This window comes from Balaenoptera ricei, chromosome 2 (genome assembly GCF_028023285.1).
Source record: "Balaenoptera ricei isolate mBalRic1 chromosome 2, mBalRic1.hap2, whole genome shotgun sequence".
NCBI lineage: Eukaryota > Metazoa > Chordata > Mammalia > Artiodactyla > Balaenopteridae > Balaenoptera > Balaenoptera ricei.
The window spans coordinates 101,990,718-102,010,326 of NC_082640.1; the positions used below are offsets into that span (position 1 = coordinate 101,990,718).

The 19,609-nt window shown below is 34.8% G+C and overlaps 1 protein-coding gene and 1 pseudogene across 6 annotated transcripts in view; both read left to right on the forward strand.

Moving 5' to 3' along the window:
- The window catches only part of UBR1 (ubiquitin protein ligase E3 component n-recognin 1), a 144,747-nt gene that overhangs the window by 87,459 nt on the left and 37,679 nt on the right, over nt 1-19,609 (forward strand). For all 6 annotated transcript variants that reach the window (XM_059913490.1, XM_059913491.1, XM_059913495.1 and 3 more), the window contains 10 exons: nt 397-445; nt 841-995; nt 2,513-2,612; nt 3,652-3,761; nt 7,040-7,126; nt 8,081-8,262; nt 12,339-12,544; nt 13,930-14,023; nt 14,792-14,941; nt 17,766-17,863. In XM_059913490.1, coding sequence (XP_059769473.1) covers nt 397-445; nt 841-995; nt 2,513-2,612; nt 3,652-3,761; nt 7,040-7,126; nt 8,081-8,262; nt 12,339-12,544; nt 13,930-14,023; nt 14,792-14,941; nt 17,766-17,863 — 1,231 coding nt within the window. The remainder of the gene's footprint in view (nt 1-396; nt 446-840; nt 996-2,512; nt 2,613-3,651; nt 3,762-7,039; nt 7,127-8,080; nt 8,263-12,338; nt 12,545-13,929; nt 14,024-14,791; nt 14,942-17,765; nt 17,864-19,609) is intronic.
- On the forward strand, nt 5,641-6,101 carry LOC132360815 (large ribosomal subunit protein eL32-like; annotated as a pseudogene).

The following is a 19,609-nucleotide window of genomic DNA, read 5'->3' on the forward strand; positions in this document are numbered from 1 at the left end:
TCAGTAGGCACATATAATGTCTGTTTGTCCCATTAAGGGTTGATTTTAAGTTAGATCACTTAGTTAAGGTAATGTCTGGCTTTGTCCTTATAAAATGAATAATTTCCAGTTTGTCGTACAATGCCCTGTATATAATAGACACTAGGTAAAAACTGTTGGCTGAAAGAATGGGGACTAAATTAGTGATGAGGATTATCACCCATGTATTTTGCAGTGGCCTTCCCTAGGACAACCATTTTGTTTCTGGAATAAGGTAGCATTTGAATACATATTTCAGTATATAAAGTATTTTGGTAGGTTTGTGAATCTTTCCTGCCTGCTTCAAAGTACCCCATTTGTTTCATGCTTGTCAAGTGGTGTATTTTAAGATAAACTTTTTTTTTTAAATATATATAGGCTGAACATATGCAGAAGAAAAGGAGAAAACAGGAAAACAAAGATGAAGGTAAAAAATGAGATACTGAATTGACTCATTTTGACTATATGCTGTGACTTTGTATCAGCAAAGCATATAGTGTTTTGTTTTTGTTGTTTTTTGAGAGTGGGCAACTAATGGAAGTGCAAAGAACCCTTTGTTTCCTGCTCACATATTAAGATATAGCCTACATCAGTGGTGATAGAATTTTAAATTTATAACAAATGGAGTTTTTTGGGGGTGACTTACATAGTGACTTATATTTCCCTTGACATTGATGTTTTCAGTGCTTTAAAGGTAACAAAGATCATGTGTTGTTTTGTGTGTAATATATGATTCTGACATTTGCAATTTAGCATGAAGGATAACCCAAATAAAATTATACCCATTTGTCTCTTCTGACATTGATCTCCTACCCACTTTAGCATTACCACCACCTCCTCCTCCTGAATTCTGCCCTGCTTTCAGCAAAGCAGTTAACCTTCTCAATTGTGATATCATGATGTACATTCTCAGGACCATATTTGAGCAGGCAGTAGACCCAGATTCTAACTTGTGGACTGAAGGGATGCTCCAAATGGTATGTATACCGAAAATATTTTCTCTATTTCAAATACTTTCTCTACTTCATAGAGTTCTTGGGGGTCTGGAGAATATTGGTAGTCTAACTTTCTGACTTCAGTCAGAACCACAACTAGAGCACCTGAGACCTAAGGGTCATTGAAAACAGCTTAGATGTGGTACAGATTTCCTTGTGACACATTCTCAAGTTTTTAGGATCCTTACTCTTGGGAATCATTTACATTAAAAAAAAAAAAGAGAAAAATTTTTAAAAAGGGCTGTTCCTGCTAATAATAAATTGGCATGTCATTATTGTATTATAGTTTTCTATATTTTTTATTTCACATTGTATTATCAGGAGACAGTATAATAAAGATTTGAAGACAGGTCTAGGCTTGAATTTACCCCACTTGGGTTACCACACTTCCCATTTAAGGAGCAAAGAGTAATTTCCCCATTGCTAAAATGGGTTTAAATGTAATTATTTCATAGAGTTGTTATGAGAATTAGCTCATTAAATAGAAGCAGCTAGTTTTTTCTTCATACTGTTATGGATAAGTTACTTAATAATGTCACCTTTGGTAGCTGTAATTGGATATTTATTTATCACCTGCCTAACTAAATTTCCTTGGCTGTTATTGGTCTGGAGGCTCTAAATGCTATCATACCCTATATGTATCTCACTTTTTTTTTTATAACAGCGGTAAATAAATGCAGTAAAAATTTCAACCCACAGAGATACATTTGAAATCAAAAGTTAAAATTTCTCTCCCTACCTCCCATCGCCCTACCTAAAGGTTTGTATCTTCTGAAAGTGATTCCACATTAGTGCATATAGGCCTACCTCATGCTTATAGCTGCATATTCCATTATATGGACATCTATGATGCATTTAACTGTCTCCTGTTAATAGACATTTAGGTTGTTTTTAGGTCTTTGTATAACAAAGAACACTAAAATGAACATTGTTGTACAAATATCTTTGTACACTTAAGTGAGTGACTCTGTTACACTAATTCCTAGCACTAGGTCTGTACCTTTACATTTTTGATAGATATTGTCTAATTGGCCTCCAAAAATATTATACTGATTTACTTTCCCATTACCAGTGTGGTGAAGAGTGCCTGCTTCCTAACACCTTTGCCAGCTGTGTATTTTACTAAGCTCTAAAATTTTTGCCATTTTAATAGGTGAAACATAGATGATCTTGTTTCACTCACATTTCTTTAATTTTAAGTGAGCTTGAACGCTTATTTTTTGGCCGTGCCATGTGGCTTGCGGGAACTTCCCCGACCAGGGATTGAACCCAGGCCACGGCAGTGGAAGCCCAGAATCCTAACCACTAGGCTACCAGGCAACTCCCAAGGTTGAACATTTTTCATATGTGTATATTTCATTTCTTTTTCTGTGAACTGCTTGTTCATAACCTTTGCACATTTTTTACCCATCAGATTGCTTATTTTTATACCTCCATTTAAAATGTATTTACCTTAAGAAGCACAGTTTTAAAGATCTTGTCCTACTTTCCTTTTTCAGGCGTTTCATATTCTGGCATTGGGCTTACTAGAAGAAAAGCAACAGCTTCAAAAATCTCCCGAAGAAGAAGTGACATTTGACTTTTACCATAAGGCCTCAAGTATGTTTTAGTATCATTTTCAACGCAGTTTCAGCTATTTGCCAATTTGTAACGGAAAGTTTAGCTCTGATAGAATTTTAATCTGTTAGTCCTTAAGACGGAAAACTCTGAAATTGTTTTAAGTCTTTTCGTAGCATTTTTAGTTTTTAACACTTTCAATAATACAGGTATGTTTTTTAATCCCCACGACAATCCTTTTACTGCATGATCTAACCCCCCTTTTGGGGGCGCTGCATACATTGATGGTTTCTTACTTTCATTCCTTGTCTCAGTATTATCAAATATTTGCTGCTATCTTTTTTTTTTTTTTTCTTTTCTTTTTTCTTTTTTTTTAATTTTTTTATTTTTTATTTTTTTATTTTTTATTTTTTATTTTTTATTTGCTGCTATCTTAACCATAATGTTTACACTACCCATCTATGGAAGATATTAATGTTCCTGAATTTAAAATTATTGTGGAAGTCTGAGTGAATGATAATGTGTTTGTTTTGCACCATTTTCAATCTGGAAGAGCAGGATAGGTTTAGATTAGATTTTTATTAAACGCTACATGATTAAGACAGTTTTTTCAGAGCGCATTCTAGGAACATTGATTTATAAGATCAATAAGACAAAAGCATCTCATTTTCTATTTAAACACTATTTTTTAGATTCTTGACTACATCATAAACCTATTCAGTTTATGGATATGACAGCTCCCACTTCCATATTTTTGGGAGCTTTGGTTCTCAGTAAGTACTTTTAGACAGTGAGCCAAGTAGAGGAAAGGAAAAAGATATATCATTAAGTGTAGTTTTCACTTAGCAGCCCCATGGAAAATGTACAAGAGAGACCTAAAGTAATTCCGGTTTTTCAAGTTCTTTAATTTAGTACTTAATACTTCATGTAATTGTAGATTCTTCCATTGAAAAATTAATGTAGTTAAGGGATTGATTGCAAACTTTGGTTATCAATGTGAATAACATTAACTATAAATTATATTTATACATAATTATGAAGAAATATCTTCATGATATATAATTTTTGTGTTTTAAAAAAGGATTGGGAAGTTCAGCCATGAATGCTCAGAATATACAAATGCTTTTAGAAAAACTCAAGGGAATTCCCCAGTTAGAAGGCCAGAAGGACATGATTACATGGATACTCCAGGTAAAACTGAAAAATAAACTGATCATATCTTGGTTTAAATATTTAAGAATCCTCTGCTTGCCTTTAAGATTAAACCATAATATTCTCTAATTGTAAAATGATTTACTACTGATTTTCATGATCACTCATAATTTTTCATGTTAGCAATCCTATTTTCCCTATGTTTTAGTGAGAGCTCTTTTTAATAAATTAACATTTTTTCATTTCATTATTCAGTAAATATGTATTGGGTACCTATGTGCCATGCTCATTTCTAGACTCTGAAAAAGACAGATAAGGTGCTTGCTATCATGTTGCAAACATTGAGCTACAGACAAATAAACAAAACAATTATCAGAATAATTCAGTAGGTGAGTAGGGGTAACTTTAGATGGGTAATCGGAAAAGGCCTCTTTTAGGTGCTAACACTGGAACTGAATGACATGGAGCCAGTCTTACAAGAATCTGGAAAAGTACTCCAGAATGAGGGAACAGCAATGCAAAAGCCCTAAGGAGGCCAGAAAGAAGGCTAGTGTGACTGGAACATAATGGGGGAGGGAGAGAAAAGTAGGCAGCAAGGTCAGAGGCACAGCCGGGGCCAGGTCATATAGGACCTTACAGGTCAGGGGTAAATGGATTATAGGGACAAGAGTAAACAGGGTAACCATTAGAAGATGATTGCAGTAATCCTGGTGAGAAGTGAGCATGACCTCAGCTAGAAAGCAGATGCCAAGAAGCTGGACTGATTCACGTATAATGTGATAGTAGGAGCTATAGAAATTGCTGATAGATTAGATGGAAGAAGTGAGAGAAATCAAAATGACTTCAAATTTGGAGTTTGAACTATTGGGTGAATGGCAGTGCCTTTGGGGAGCAGTGAATGAGGGGTAGGGAGAGAGGTCAGGAATGTTACTTTAATGGAAAACCCTCCAAATGGAAACATGAAGCCAAGGTTATGGAGCTTCTTCTCACTGTATTTATGAAAATATTTTTATGTTATCAGCTAGATATTATTTTGATAATTAGAATATAGGGTGGTTACATCAATTGGGGATCTTTGTACTGATTTGTACTTCAAGCAGTTAGTTCTTTTTATTACTTAATCAGAGACACTCCTTAAGTGTGATACAATTTCATATGTAACTATAAGATAATGATGTTATTATCAAGATTTCTCTTGAAGTAGATTTCATGAATATTTACTATTTTTCTTAAACCTACCAGTATAATCATTTTAAAATATAAAACAAAAACAAATAAAAGAAGTAAAGTAGATAACTATTCTATAGATTTCACTCATATGTGGAATATTAAATTAATTAAATTAAATAAATGAACAGATCAAACCAAACAAAATCAAGCACATAGATACAGAGAACAGAGTAGTGATTACCAGAGGGAAGGGAGCAGGGGGAGAGTGAAATGGGCTAAGGGGGTCAACTGTATCATAATGGATGGAAACTAAGTTTTTGGTGGTGTGCATGCTGTAGTGTATAGAGATGTAGAAATACAACATTGTACATATGAAACCTGTATAATGTTATAAACCAATGATACCGCAATTTAAAAAAAGTCAGTTGAACCATCATTTAGTCCAACATTTATATCCTATGGACCTGGTGTTATAAATTGGAGATCTGGTCCTGAAAGTTCATTTTTCCATTACAATACCAAAGTCCATTGTCAAAATATATAAAAATCACAAATATCTGTTCTTATAAACATTAGATATTTTATCCAAATGGTTAATATAAAGTTTTGTTTTAAGTTCCTTATGGGAGTTTTTTCCACATGAGACTGAGGCTCTTTCAAAATATAAATACTACAAGTTTTATGGATGTGCTCTCCTATTTCTGAAATCTTGATATTGTTAAAAAGAATGAGATAGCTCTTTCTTGGCACTGCCTGCGGAGGTGGCGGCCGTCTCCTACTTGGCATCATGGCCACCCTCATGAAGCCCAAGACTGTCAAAAAGAGGACCAAGAGGTTCATCTAGCACCAGTCAGGCCAGTATGTCAAAATTAAGTGTAACTGGCAGAAACCCAGAGGTATTGACAGTAGGGTGCTCAGAAGATTCAAGGGCCAGATCTTGATGGGAGCAACAAGAAAACAAAGCACATGCTGCCCAGTGGCTTCCGGAAGTTCCTAGTCCACAACATCGAGGAGCTTGAAGTGCTGCTGTGCAACAAATCATACTCTACTGAGACTGCTCACAGTGTCTCCTCCAAGAACTGTAAAGCCATTGTGGAGAAAGCAGCCCAGCTGGCCACCAGAGTCACCAATCCTTGTGCCAGGTTGTGCAGTGAAGAAAATGAGTACACAGCTCATGTGCACGTTGTATTTGTGTCAGTAAAACCATAAAACTCAGACAAAAAAAGAGTGAGATAGATCTGTATAAGCTGTTTTGCAAACACCTCTGAAGATAAATGATGAAGTGAAAAAGGAAAGTAGGAAACAGTGTATATAGTAGGATCGGTTTTTATGAGAATATATGTAAATATAAAGAAATATATATTCTGATTTTTTTCCTGCAAAGAAATACTAATTATCTTTAATTTAGTTGATTTTGGGGAGAGGGACTGGCATCAGGAAGAAAAGGTATCACTTTCCATATTGTATCTTTTTCTTTATATGTCTTTGAACTAAAAATGTTATTTTAAATTTAAAAAAATTTTTTCCGGGGGCTTCCCTGGTGGCGCAGTGGTTGAGAATCTGCCTGCCAATGCAGGGGAAACGGGTTCGAGCCCTGGTCTGGGAAGATCCCACATGCCGCGGAGCGGCTGTGCCCGTGAGCCACAACTACTGAGCCTGCGCGTCTGGAGCCTGTGCTCCGCAACAGGAAGGGCCGCGATAGTGAGAGGCCCGCGCACCGCGATGAGGAGTGGCCCCCGCTCGCCGCAACTAGAGAAAGCCCTCGCACGGAAACGAAGACCCAACACAGCCATAAATAAATAAATAAATAAATAAATAAAATTAAAAAAAAAAAAAAAAAAAAAAAAAAAATTTTTCCGTAGCAAAAGCAGAGGTATGCTCACCCCTGCAGACTGATCCAGCTGATTTTTGCTATCTCCAACTTCTTCTTAGCTGGATTGCTATTTATTATGTATTTGCAGGTATTTCTATGTGTGTGTGTGTGTGTGTGTGTGTGTGTGTGTGTGTATACATATACATATATATAAATAACTTAAGTTTAAGTCAAAGACATTTGGAGACATGATGACAAAATCAGTTGAGTGAATTTTTTTGTTCCTGATCAATCTAACCAAATCTTTCTTTAACATTTCATCTGTTTTTCACAGATGTTTGACACCGTGAAGCGATTAAGAGAAAAATCTTGTTTAATTGTAGCAACTACATCAGGATCAGAATCTATTAAGAATGATGAGGTAATAACATTATAATGATGATGACGTTCATCTCTGTCTTTGAACTTTACTGGTATAAGGGAGCTGCTTCTTTTTGTGAGAAGGAACCTGTTTATTGTAAGGTATATAGGATGCCTACTATTGTTCATTGTGTTTCTGTACCACAGGGATTAGTGGTAGTTGACATACATAGTTATCCAATATAATATATGTATTTCACAAAAGCAGAGGAAATTGACGTTCAGTGCAGCGCTGTTGAAAATACCATATTTTATTAATTTTTGAAATATTTTAATGTCTGAAATTGGAATATGTCTTATAATCCATGCCTTCTTATTATTTAATCAGCAGCATTCTTAGTGGAACACAAGATTATGGTGCATCTAAGATTTAATGAAACACGGTAATGTTTAGGTTATGAATTTCCATAATATAACGAATCAGGTTTTGATGATTCTAATCTCAAAATTATTAGAATATTATTACTTGTGGTTAATAACTATCTTTCTTAAAAGAAAAACACTGGACTTAAGTTAAAATAAATAAAAAGACACCAATACATTTCAGTAATGTTGTTAAAGTTCTCATTCTTAGCAATGTGTTTAGTAGTAACTGTTAGACATCATCAAGTTGGCTTTAAATTGATTAAATGTCAGTGGTTAAATGATTGACAAATGATTCAAAATTATTGTTTCATTTAATTTTGTTTCTTAATATACCTGCATTGAATATAAAAGGCAGTTTATTAGATATTTAAGATACTTGGCATTTTAAGTTAAAAAATTTTTTTTGAAAAGTTAAATTATTGAAGTAACCAATGGAACAATTAATTGTAAGATGTGATGGAGCCTGTATGTTAATTTTGAGTCATCAGATTGAATCTGAGTTTACTCTAGGAAATTTTGCCTGACTGAACAGTATATGTAAATTTTCACAGTGGATCTTACCTAATTTTTCTGGTCTTTTAATACCCAGATTACTCATGATAAAGAAAAAGCAGAACGAAAAAGAAAAGCTGAAGCTGCTAGGCTGCATCGCCAGAAGATCATGGCTCAGATGTCCGCCTTACAGAAGAACTTTATTGAAACTCACAGACTCATGTATGACAGTACGTCAGAAATGTCTGGGAAAGAAGACTCCATTATGGAGGAAGAGAGGTAAAATAAAGCAAAACTAAAAATTAGCAACCCAGTTTCTTGTAGGAAAAATTACATATTCACTTTAAATAATATTTTTTCAAAATATATTTCAAAGTAAGAGAAATTACACTATTTTTAAGCTAGCAAGGGCACAGTGAAGCCTCTTACTGGATGTAATTTTATGTTGATAAACTGTTCAAGTGCACAATGAAGTTAGTCGGGAACCTTTATGCACAAAAAGACATGACGATGGAAACAGCAAAGATAGAAATCAGCTCCTGTTATCTTGTACGTGCGGACTTCTTTAGGTACACATTTATGTATCAGTTCATATATTCCACATCATTTTTATGAGTTCTGGTAAGAATGACTGCTGCTATTACAGATTGAAAAAAAACCCTTCACCTGAAAAAGATGGTCCATGTTAATTTTTCCTTTTTTCTGAAAAAGAAAGAAGGCAACGCCTATAGTTTTAGTCATGGAGAGCACATTGGAATGGGAATTAGTAAACCTCATTTTCTGACTATGAGACTATGCTGTGCTCTTGGGGAAATCGGTTAACTTTCTGAGAGTAGTGTTTTGTGGGCTGTTATTTAGATACAGTGAGAAAAGGGAGGAGGCAAAATAATGGTTCTTTGAAAAGCATTCCAATTTAAAATATTGAAAAGCGCTTCTATGCTTATTTTTAAAAACAAGCTTTCACTGCTCCTTAAAACAATGTGTGTTGTGGATACTTTTAGGAAATTGTGCTTCTGCAATAACAGTAGACAGTAAACATTATACTTTACATAATTTGTCTGTCATCCTGAAGCTGAGTATGCTAACAAACAACCACAAAGAATACTGACTCTATATCTTAAAGATTAAAATATATATGATGGTAAACTATCCTGGGATGACAACAGTAATAAAACTAGAAACTAATAAAAAACTTTAAACAACAAGTAGAAGTCCCAACCCTCTTGATATTACCTATGAACAATATAACATTTAGAAAGTAATGAACAAGAGACTACTGTATATTTATTCAAACAAGAGGATGTAAGCAGAAATGTACTCAGAATTAATTAATGGCCCTAATGCTTTCATAATATATTTTTATTGCCTGATTGATTGTACACATAAAATTGTGTATGTGTTCTCACTGAAAACAATTCACATAACACAGTAAGTCTCCTTTGACCGTCCTCTACATTCCTGATCTTTCTCCACAGATAACCATTGTGATAATAACTATGGTTCTAGGTGTCTTTCTATGCATTTGTAAACATGTGTGCGTGAATAATAATGAGTCTTGTTTTGTGTGTTTTAGTGGCTTTTTAAAATTTTACCATCCTTTTTTGTTCTGTGGGTTGCTTTTTCATTCAGTGTCTTTTAAATCTTTTCATGTCAATACAGATAGACCTTTAGCGTAGATTCTACATCATTCTTTATGACTGCTGCATAGTATTCCATAGTATGGATATATAATATTTTATTTATCATATAATATTTTATTTATCAGATTTTGGACATTTAAGTTGTTTTTCCCTTGTTTCCCAATTTTCCCATATTACAAACAGTGTGTCAGAACATTTTTGTATGTTCCCCCTTGCACAATCCTACAAGTACTTCTCAAGGGTGGAATCTAATAAACGAAAGGGCTGGGTCATAATTATTTAAAATTTTAATAGATACTGCCACATTGCCCTCCAAAGTAGTTTCACCAATTTCTACTCCCAGCAGTGTATGAAGAGTTCCTGTTTCTTTCATTCTCACCAATACTTAAAATTATCAGTACTTGAAAATATTTGGTATAAACAAAATTATAAATTTGTGCCCTTCTGAAATTCCCTGATTCGTTAGTACTAGGTTGAGCGTCTTTTCTTATAATTATTCACTAGCCTGTTACATTTTGTCTTCTGAGAATTGCCTCTTAGTATCCTTTGCCCATCTCTATTGGATGCTTTACTTTTATCTTACTGATTTCTAGAAGTCCTTTAAAATTATGGATATTAAAGTTTGTTTCATGTTTCCCATATGTTGTCCCTGTTTATTTAACATTAATTATGAAATTTTAGCCATAGCAAAGTTTTCAGTGTTGATAAAGACAGATTTGTCAGTCTTTTCGAGTTTTAACTTTTTGTATCTTGTTTAAGAAGGCTTTTCCTATCCCAAAGTCACAAATATATTCTCTTACATGTTTTAAATGTACTTACATTTTTCATTTACATTACATTTACAAATTTGCATTTACAGATTACATTTACATTTACATTTTAAATTTTAATTACAGTTATATTAACACATTTTCCTTTTAAAAATCAAATGTTAGAGATAAAGCTAAAGTTCCATTTGAGTACTGGCCCAAATCCTGCACCCCTTTCTGCCCTTCCTCAGAGATACTCTGGTTATAAGTTTTACGTATATTTTATAAGAATTTTTACTGTGCTATTAGATACAAATATATGTAACCATAGAAATTATATAGTGTCATTCAGCCTTTTGTTTTATTTGCATAAATGGTATTATGCATGTATCATTCTTCAGTTTCCCATTTTCATTTAATATTATGTCTTGGAAATCTGTATATGTATGTTCTTACATATAAAACAAACTCAGGGACTTCCCTGGCAGTCCGGTGGTTAAGACTCTGCGCTCCCAATGAGGGGGCCCGGGTTCAATCCCTGGTCAGGGAACTAGATCCTGCATGCTGCAACTAAGAGCCCGGATGCCACAACTAAGACCCAGGGCGGCCAAATAAATAAATAAATAATAATAAAAAAACAAAACCGAAAAAACCAAGCTTAGCATTCCTCATTCTTGGCATTTGGGCAGCAGTTCTTTCTCATGCCTGATGAATTGCAGGGCATTTAGCATCTCTGGCCCTTCATCCACTGAAGTCCAGTAGTGCCCCCTAGTCCTTATGATAACCAAAAAGTTAACTTTACCCACATGTTGCTGAACGCCTCCTAAAAAGTAGTAAGTACCACACCTAGCTGAGACCCACCTTTTAAAAACTGCATACTATTCTGTATTATGTAATTTCACTTATACTGATGATAACCATTTAAGTTATTTCCAGTTTGTTGGATGATATATGATATTGCAGGGAGCTTCTTGCATGGATAGTGAGGCAGTATTACACGGCATGGCCTGTGAAGTCAGATCATCTGGGTTAAATCCTGGCCCGGTTACTTCCTAGATGAATCATTAGATAAGTCTCTTACCATCTCTAGGCCTCAGATTCTTCATCTGAAAAATAGAGATAATAATAGTACCTGCCTTATAGGATTGTTGGAAGGATTAAATGAGGTAACATAACTTAAAGTATTTGAAACAGTGCCTCACATTACAATTAGTGCTTTGTAAGTATTTGCTCTTATTTATTATATTATTGTACACATTGAATACATCTTATAAATTGCTAAATCATTAAGATGTATGTTTTAAATTTTAATAGCTACCAAAGTAGAACAGAAACTTAAATGCCTAATAAGAGGGAATGGATAAAACTGTTATGAGACATATAGTGAGAGTACTGTGCAGCCATTTAAAAATAATGTTTCTGAAGCAAATTTAATGACATGAGAAAACAGCTAAGATATAAGTGAATAAAGCAGGACACAAACCGTATATGTAATGTGATCTTAATTGTGTAAAAAATGTTATAAATAGAAAGCAGACTGGAAGGAAATGTACAAGTCGTTATTTCTAGGTTGTGAGAGTATGATGCTTTTTATTTTCCTCTTTATACTTTTCTAGACTTTCCAAAATTTCTTAATAAGTATGTATTACTTTTATAATCAGAAAAAACAGATTCACAGCTTCTTGGTACAGTAAGTTAACTATAATTATAATATGCATTCTACTTTGTGATCTGCTTTTTTTCTTTTTGCACTTAGCAACACAGAATGTATTTTCTAGTAAGCAAATTAACTGATAAAAGTCAGAAAAATCAAGGGGGAAGATTTTAAGCTAATATTGCTAAATATAATTTTTATTATTTTTTTTTATTCTTAAAGTTCTTGCCCTAAAGTTACTTAAAATCTACCAAAATATAAAGACAAGTGACCAAAACATGTGTCCTCATTTCTGGTCGTTTCTCTTGGTAGCACCCCAGCAGTCAGTGACTACTCTAAAATTGCTTTGGGTCCTAAACGGGGTCCGTCTGTTACTGAAAAGGAGGTGCTGACATGCATCCTCTGCCAAGAAGAACAAGAGGTGAAACTAGAAAATAATGCCATGGTATTATCGGCCTGTGTCCAGAAATCCACCGCCTTAACCCAGCACAGGGGAAAACCCATAGAACTCTCAGGGGGTATGTATTGTTTAATAAATGTCTTTTTGAGCATTTCTTTTCATACTTGTGTAATTAGAAAAAATACTATCTGAAAGAAGTTTGGGAGTGAGATTGTATTTAGCCTTATTTGGTCAGATCACATTTTACCCATGTGTAAAATGGACGCTAGATTTTTACATGCCATATTGGCTCCTTTGTCTGTTTTTTAAAATTTTGGTTAGCACATGGCCACATTGCTCATTCTGTCTATCTTTCTATCTATCTCCATTTCTTTTTGCTGAACCATTTGAAAGTAGGAATTCATGACATTTCATCCCTAAATATTTCCACATGCATTTTCTAAAACTAAAGATCATCTATTATATATCTACCATACCAGTATAACATTTAAGAAAATTAATAATTCAGTAATATCATCTAATATAAAATCCGTATTTGAACTTCCCCAACTGCCCTCAAAATGTCTTTTTTTAGCTAGACTTTTTTTTCCATTTAGGATTCAGACATGTTTCCTATGTTGCTTATTTTATGTCTGTTTTAATCTAGAATAGTCACTTGCCTTTTACTTTTTTTTTTTCATGATAATTTTTTTGAAGAACGCAGGCCAGTTTTCCTGTACAGTGTCTTACGTTGTGGATTTGTCTGGTTGTTGCCGTGTGGTTAGGTTCTTGTTAAACATTTTCTTGGCCGGAGTACTTATTAGGTAATATGTTGTAATTCTTATATCACATCAGGAGTTAGCTGCTTTATTTTTTAAATACCCTTGGAATAATAATAATGATAAAAAAGGTTAACATCTAAGAATACTCACCATGTGCCAGGCACTGGTTAAGTGCTTTATGTGTATTTACTCACTTAATCTTCATAACAGCCCTGTGGTTTAGGTACCAGTATTGGCTCCATTTACAGATGAAGAAACTGAGGCACAGAGAAATTAAGTAACTTGTCAGAAGCCACAAATTATAAATGGTGAAATCAGATTTTGAACCCCATAGTCTGTGCTCTTAGCCAGTAGATTATATTGCCCCTAAATATCCCTTAAAGTTACCCAGTCAAATCACTTTTAAAATACAAAAGTAAACTGTGCTTGAATCATAGAAAATCACTTCAACAACCAAGATAATGCAACTTAAAACCTAATGTTAAAATAAAATGTACATCAAGAATAGAAGTTTTCATTAATCCATACTAATCACACCTGGAAGTCTAGCTTTATATTTTCCTCTTTTTACTTACTCTTAAGAATATATATACTACTGCCATGATATTGTGACACTTTTATTGGACATTCCTAAGAAAGTTTATGATTAGAATTTTAGACCTGATAACCTCCTTTTCTGTTTGTTTTCTTTTTATGATTGTGGGGCAGATGAATACATACCTCATATTTTTGTCTTTATCAGAAACCGTGGACCCACTTTTCATGGATTCAGACTTGGCATATGGAACTTACACAGGAAGCTGTGGTCATGTAATGCATGCAGTGTGCTGGCAGAAGTAAGTTGTCCTTCTGACATGTTCTTGAAAGAAGCTAGGAGTATTGAAGTTCTCTAAAGGCCACAAAAAGGCATGTTTTCTCGTGTCTTCTTTTTTTCTTATTTGAATAACTGAAGCAGTTTTAATTACTGATTTTGTTTGCATGATACTCATTATAGTATCACCCTTAGAAATTGGTGTGTAAAGTTATCAACTTAAAATTTTCACTGTAGTTGCTTTGCACAAACTAATTAGTCTCTTTTGATCAGTATTTGTATAAAAGAAGTAATAATCTTTATAAAAATCTCATTCCCCTCAAAACATAGAGGGAAAAGTACCTTTGAGATAGAATAAGGGACATGAAGTTCTAGTTGTATATCTGGAAGAGATAAAAGTTCAGAAATATAATTCCTGGGAAATATTTTGTATAGGGTTTACCTTTTTGGCATCAGATTAAAATACATAATTTTCCTGTAATAGCCCTTACTACTTCAGTTGGTCATTGGAAACTGAGGGAGATAGTATCTGTATTGTATCTCCATGCTGTTGAGGCAGGAGACAAGTTATAATTCAGTAAAACTATTTTAAATTTGTTTCTGCCCTGATGTGTCCTCCAGTTTGCCCCCAAAAGAATGGGCATCCTATTTCTTCTGTGATTATAATTTGTGTATTTTTGCATGTAGATTCTAAAAATGTTTATTGAGGCAAAAATTCCAGATTTTTTTCACTTGGATTAGAGCAAAGATACATGTGTAGTTTTGAATGGACCTATGTCTTGGAATTTTGCAGGTATTTTGAAGCTGTACAGCTGAGCTCTCAGCAACGCATTCATGTTGACCTTTTTGACTTAGAGAGTGGAGAATATCTTTGCCCTCTTTGCAAGTCTCTGTGCAATACTGTGATCCCCATTATTCCTTTGCAACCTCAAAGGATAAGCAGGTATATTTTAATTTATGTTTTGGTTAATTTTTTTTTTTAAGTTGTCTTTAATCCTTTCATTGTGACTGTTTTAATTAGATTACTAGTTTCTTTTTTGCTATTTAATTAATACTTTTTCATTTTATAACTTGTATTCAACTTTAAAAATATGATAAAAGCCCCAATTTTTGGTTTCTAAAGAAACTGGAATATTCATTTACTCAAGTCTGCATGTTTTGCATCTGTCTTCCAACAGCCATTAAAGCAATAGAACTTTGATCTCCATCTTAGCACTCACAGAAGGAAGAAAGTTGCAAAGATCCATTCCTTTCTTATAGTCCTTTGCCAGCATTAGAGTTGCTATTAGGAGTTTGGTTGCTCTGCAGGTCTTTGTATTATTATTTTTATTCTATTTTTCTGAAGATCCAAATGCTGTAGTTGTAGAGACATGGACAAAAGGTTAACTATAAAGGTAAATAAAAATGATAGATTCATCTATGGATAGTTTTTTAGTGTTTAGAATAAATTTTTAAACTTTTATATTCTGACCCTCTGTGAATAGAATTTAATAGCAAATTTATTAGCTTTTTTATGACAACTAGAACATGTAATTGTATATTTCTATATTCTCACTATTCTACATGATGATAACAGTACTATTTATTATTATTATTATTTCAGTTTTTTTTAACTCAGTGACTTTGTAGTGATAGACCTAAGTTTTTCTAAAGGAAATGATTTTATTGATAAAACACTTTTAACATGTTTTCACAACATAAGAGTTCAAAGGTGATAGGTTTGGCAGTCAGCGTCAGTAAGTAGTTGATCTGTCTCTACTATTCCATGTCATTAGAAAACATAATTTTGAATTGTTTTCTATTTAGCGTATTGGGACATAGAATGTCATCTTTTAGGAAGAAGGTGACATCACAAAGATTTATCTTTTATTTATTTATTTATTTTAATTTTATTTATTTTTTGGCTGTGTTGGGTCTTCGTTGCTGCACATGAGCTTTCTCTAGTTGTGGTGAACGGGGGCTACTTATTCTTCGTTGTGGTGCGCAGGCTTCTCTTTGTGGTGGCTTCTCTTGTTGCCAGGCACGGGCTCTAGGCGCGCGGGCTTCAGTAGTTGCAATGCGTGGGCTCAGTAGTTGTGGCTCACGGGCTCTAGAGTGCAGGCTCAGTAGTTGTGGCTCACAGGCTCAGTTGCTCTGTGGCATGTGGGATCTTCCCGGACCAGGGCTCAGACCATGTCCCCTGCATTGGCAGGTGGATTCTTAACCACTGCGCCATCAGGGAAGCCCTCCTTGATATCTTTAAGAATAGGATGCTTCAGGGCAGTCCTTTCTAAAGTTAGACTGATCCTTACAACTAGGTCTCTTCAAACCCTGTGACACTTTTAGTCTGTAGTAACAATTTTGTTACTTAGGATATGAAATACATAATTATACATAATATTTTTATTAGGCATTTGAACTTACCTGTATAGTTGGAATATATTTGCCCCTTTTTTTGTTAGAAAATCAACATGAGTATAACCTAAGATACTAAAGTTAAGAGCATATAAAAAACTTTATCAAATCTAATAATAAGCTAGCATTTTTAAAGAAAATTGGTCATAACAAATCAGAGTACACTTTCATTTCTGAGAACTGAAAAAATTCTTAGATCAAATTTGTGCCCAGAGATGTGAATTTTGGCACAGTTCATTGTATATTTTAACTTCACTTAAAGCTGTCCTTTCAGTAAGCAAATCTCTACTTTATAGTCCTTTTTAATAGCACTGTTTCTGGTCCCCCTTGGTTGTTAATAACAGTTTGTGTCAAGCTCCTGCCCTTACAGAATTTATATTACAGAGAGGAGAGACCAACGGTAAACAGAAAAATACAGAGTATTGAGTAGTGAGAAATACAGAGAAAAACTAAATTGGCAGCATAAAGGGCTAGAGACAGACCAGTGCATGAGGTTCTCTACAGATTGAGTCGGCAGGGAGCTCCTCTCCAAGACGGTGACATTTGGATAGAGACCTGAATGAAGTGAAGGACAAGCAGTGCTACTCTCTGAGAGAAGAGAATTTTAAGCACAGGCAATATCTAGAGCAAAGACCCTGAAGTAGGAGCAAATCAGCATGTTGAAGGTGAAGCAAGAAGGCAGCAAGTTCAAGGCACAGGAAGAAGGCAGTATGCTTGGAATGGAGCAAGCAAGGAACCAGATCCTAAAAGGGCTTATGAGCTAGGATTTGAAGTTAGAACTGTATTTTATGTGTAATGGAAAACCAATGGAATGTTTTGGATAAGGAAGTGATACAATCTGATTTACATTTTTAGAAGATCTTGCTGGCGGTTGTGTGATGAATATATAGATAATAAAGAAGCACCGCTGTGGATGCAGGAAGAACAGTCTATTGAAGTAGTCCAGGTGAGGGATAGTGTAACTTGGATTAGGGTAGTAATGATGGAGATAGAAAGAAGTGATCAACTTGGAATACATTTAGAAGATGAAACCTGTAAGACTAGCTGATAGATTAGAATGTGGGGTGTGAAGGAATCAGATATATCAGTGGTGATACCTAGTTTTTGACTTGAGCAGCTAGAATGGTGATTTCATTTACTGACATTTATTACTTCCAGGTGATGGGTGGTATCTTGTTCTTTGTACTTTAAAATTTTTCTTCCCTCCCAAAACTACATTTTTAGACACATGTGTTTCTATGACCTAGGAAGCTAATCTGGAGGAGTTTGACTTTTTCATACAGCCGTTTATCCATGGAAAGACCCTACAAATTCAGCTTTTCAGTTTGACTTTGTGCCAATGGCTTTAATAATTTTTAAATATCATTTTTCAGTGAGAATACAGAAGCTCTTGCTCAACTTTTGACCCTGGCACGATGGATACAGACTGTTCTGGCCAGAATAACAGGTTATAATATGAAACATGCTAAAGGTTTGCTTAAAATTATTTTATATTTAGCTGTGTGAGATTTAAGTGTCAGAGTCTTTATTTTTTTGAAAGTACTTATTGCTCTAAAATATGGTTTGCACATACGGATTTGTTAAATATTAGGAAATAGAGGTTTTTTTAGGCCAAGGCTAAGTTTGGCTTAAATCACTTTACTCAATTTAATAATTTTTCATACTATGAGGCAGTATGGACAGTAATTAATCTGGAGCCACAATGCTTGGATTTAAGTCTTAGATCTATCACTTACTGTCTGTGTGATCTTGGACAAGTTACTTAACCTCTCTGTGCCTCAGCTTTCTTATTTGCAAAGTGGGAATGATAATAGTACCTATCTCATTGATTGAAGGATTGAGTTATCCTACATAAGGTAGAACAGTGCATGGTACATAGTAAATACTATATAAGTGTTAACTATTATTAATACTGTTAATATGTTGTAATTAATATTAATAACAACAAACATTTGGAAATTATTACCCCATTTATATATTCTTCACAATTGAGAGATAAGACTACCTAAAGACTCGGAGAAGTAAACAATGGCAGGCAGATTGGGGAGGAAGTAAAAATCTGAGGAATGTTTAGTACAGGCAGTGAGTTTCCTGGGGTTTTTTGTTCCACCTTTATTTCCCAGTTTTGACCCCAGGGTAGCCTGAGTCACAGAACTATGCAGTGGACATGAACAGTAAAAAATCCAGGAGAGATGCCATCTTTCTGGCCAGAGGACTGGAAAAGAAGCCCCTCAGAGCTGGAGAGTGTAAAGGGAATTCTTTTTTTTTTTTTTCTTTTTTTTTAACATCTTTATTGGAGTATAATTGCTTTACAATGGTGTGTTAGTTTCTGCTTTATAACAAAGTGAATCAGTTATACATATACATATATCCCCATATCTCTTCCCTCTTGCATCTCCCTCCCTCCCACCCTCCCTATCCCACCCCTCTAGGTGGTCACAAAGCACCGAGCTGATCTCCCTGTGCTATGCGGCTGCTTCCCACTAGCTATCTATTTTACATTTGGTAGTGTATATATGTCCATGCCACTTGTGGTTTTTTTTTCCTCTCTTTTGGCTCTTTCCCAAGGCCAGCTCCAGTCATGGAACTGCACTGCCATGGTGGCCACATAAATATCTAAAATCCCAAGAGAAAACCAGTCTTACTGGCTAAAAGATCTGGGAGAAACGGGACCACTATATTCCAAAAACTGCAGGGTGAATCCTCATTATTTTTTGCTTTGCCTCACAGCTTCACCACAAGGTTAGCCCCAGTCAGCACAGGGGACTAAAACTGAGAGAAATTGGTCATTTTGACCAGGGGAACTGGGAAAAAGGGCCCCTTGGAGCTAGAGAGTATAGGGGGGAATCCCAGAGAGGAGAGAGCTGTAGAAGGGAATCTCCAACTTTTGAGACAAACACAAGTCCTGAGCTCAGCTCCAAGCTGCACGTGTGTGGAACAGGCCCAAAGAAACATAGCAACAGCTTTGAGACTGAAGCTGCATTAAACCACCACTCAAGTCCCAGACTAAGCCCTGAGTAGTACATATACTGGCAGACCCAAACAGCATAGCAAAGGCTCTGAAAACTAACATTGGAACCACCACTCACAGGGAGTGAGACAGAACTTGTTGAACCTAATTTGGGTTGGGTTGATTGCCTACTAGAACAACAACAAAAAAGGTACATTTTTCCAGAGAATGTTAATGCGGACCAGTAATGTTCAAATATATTCACAA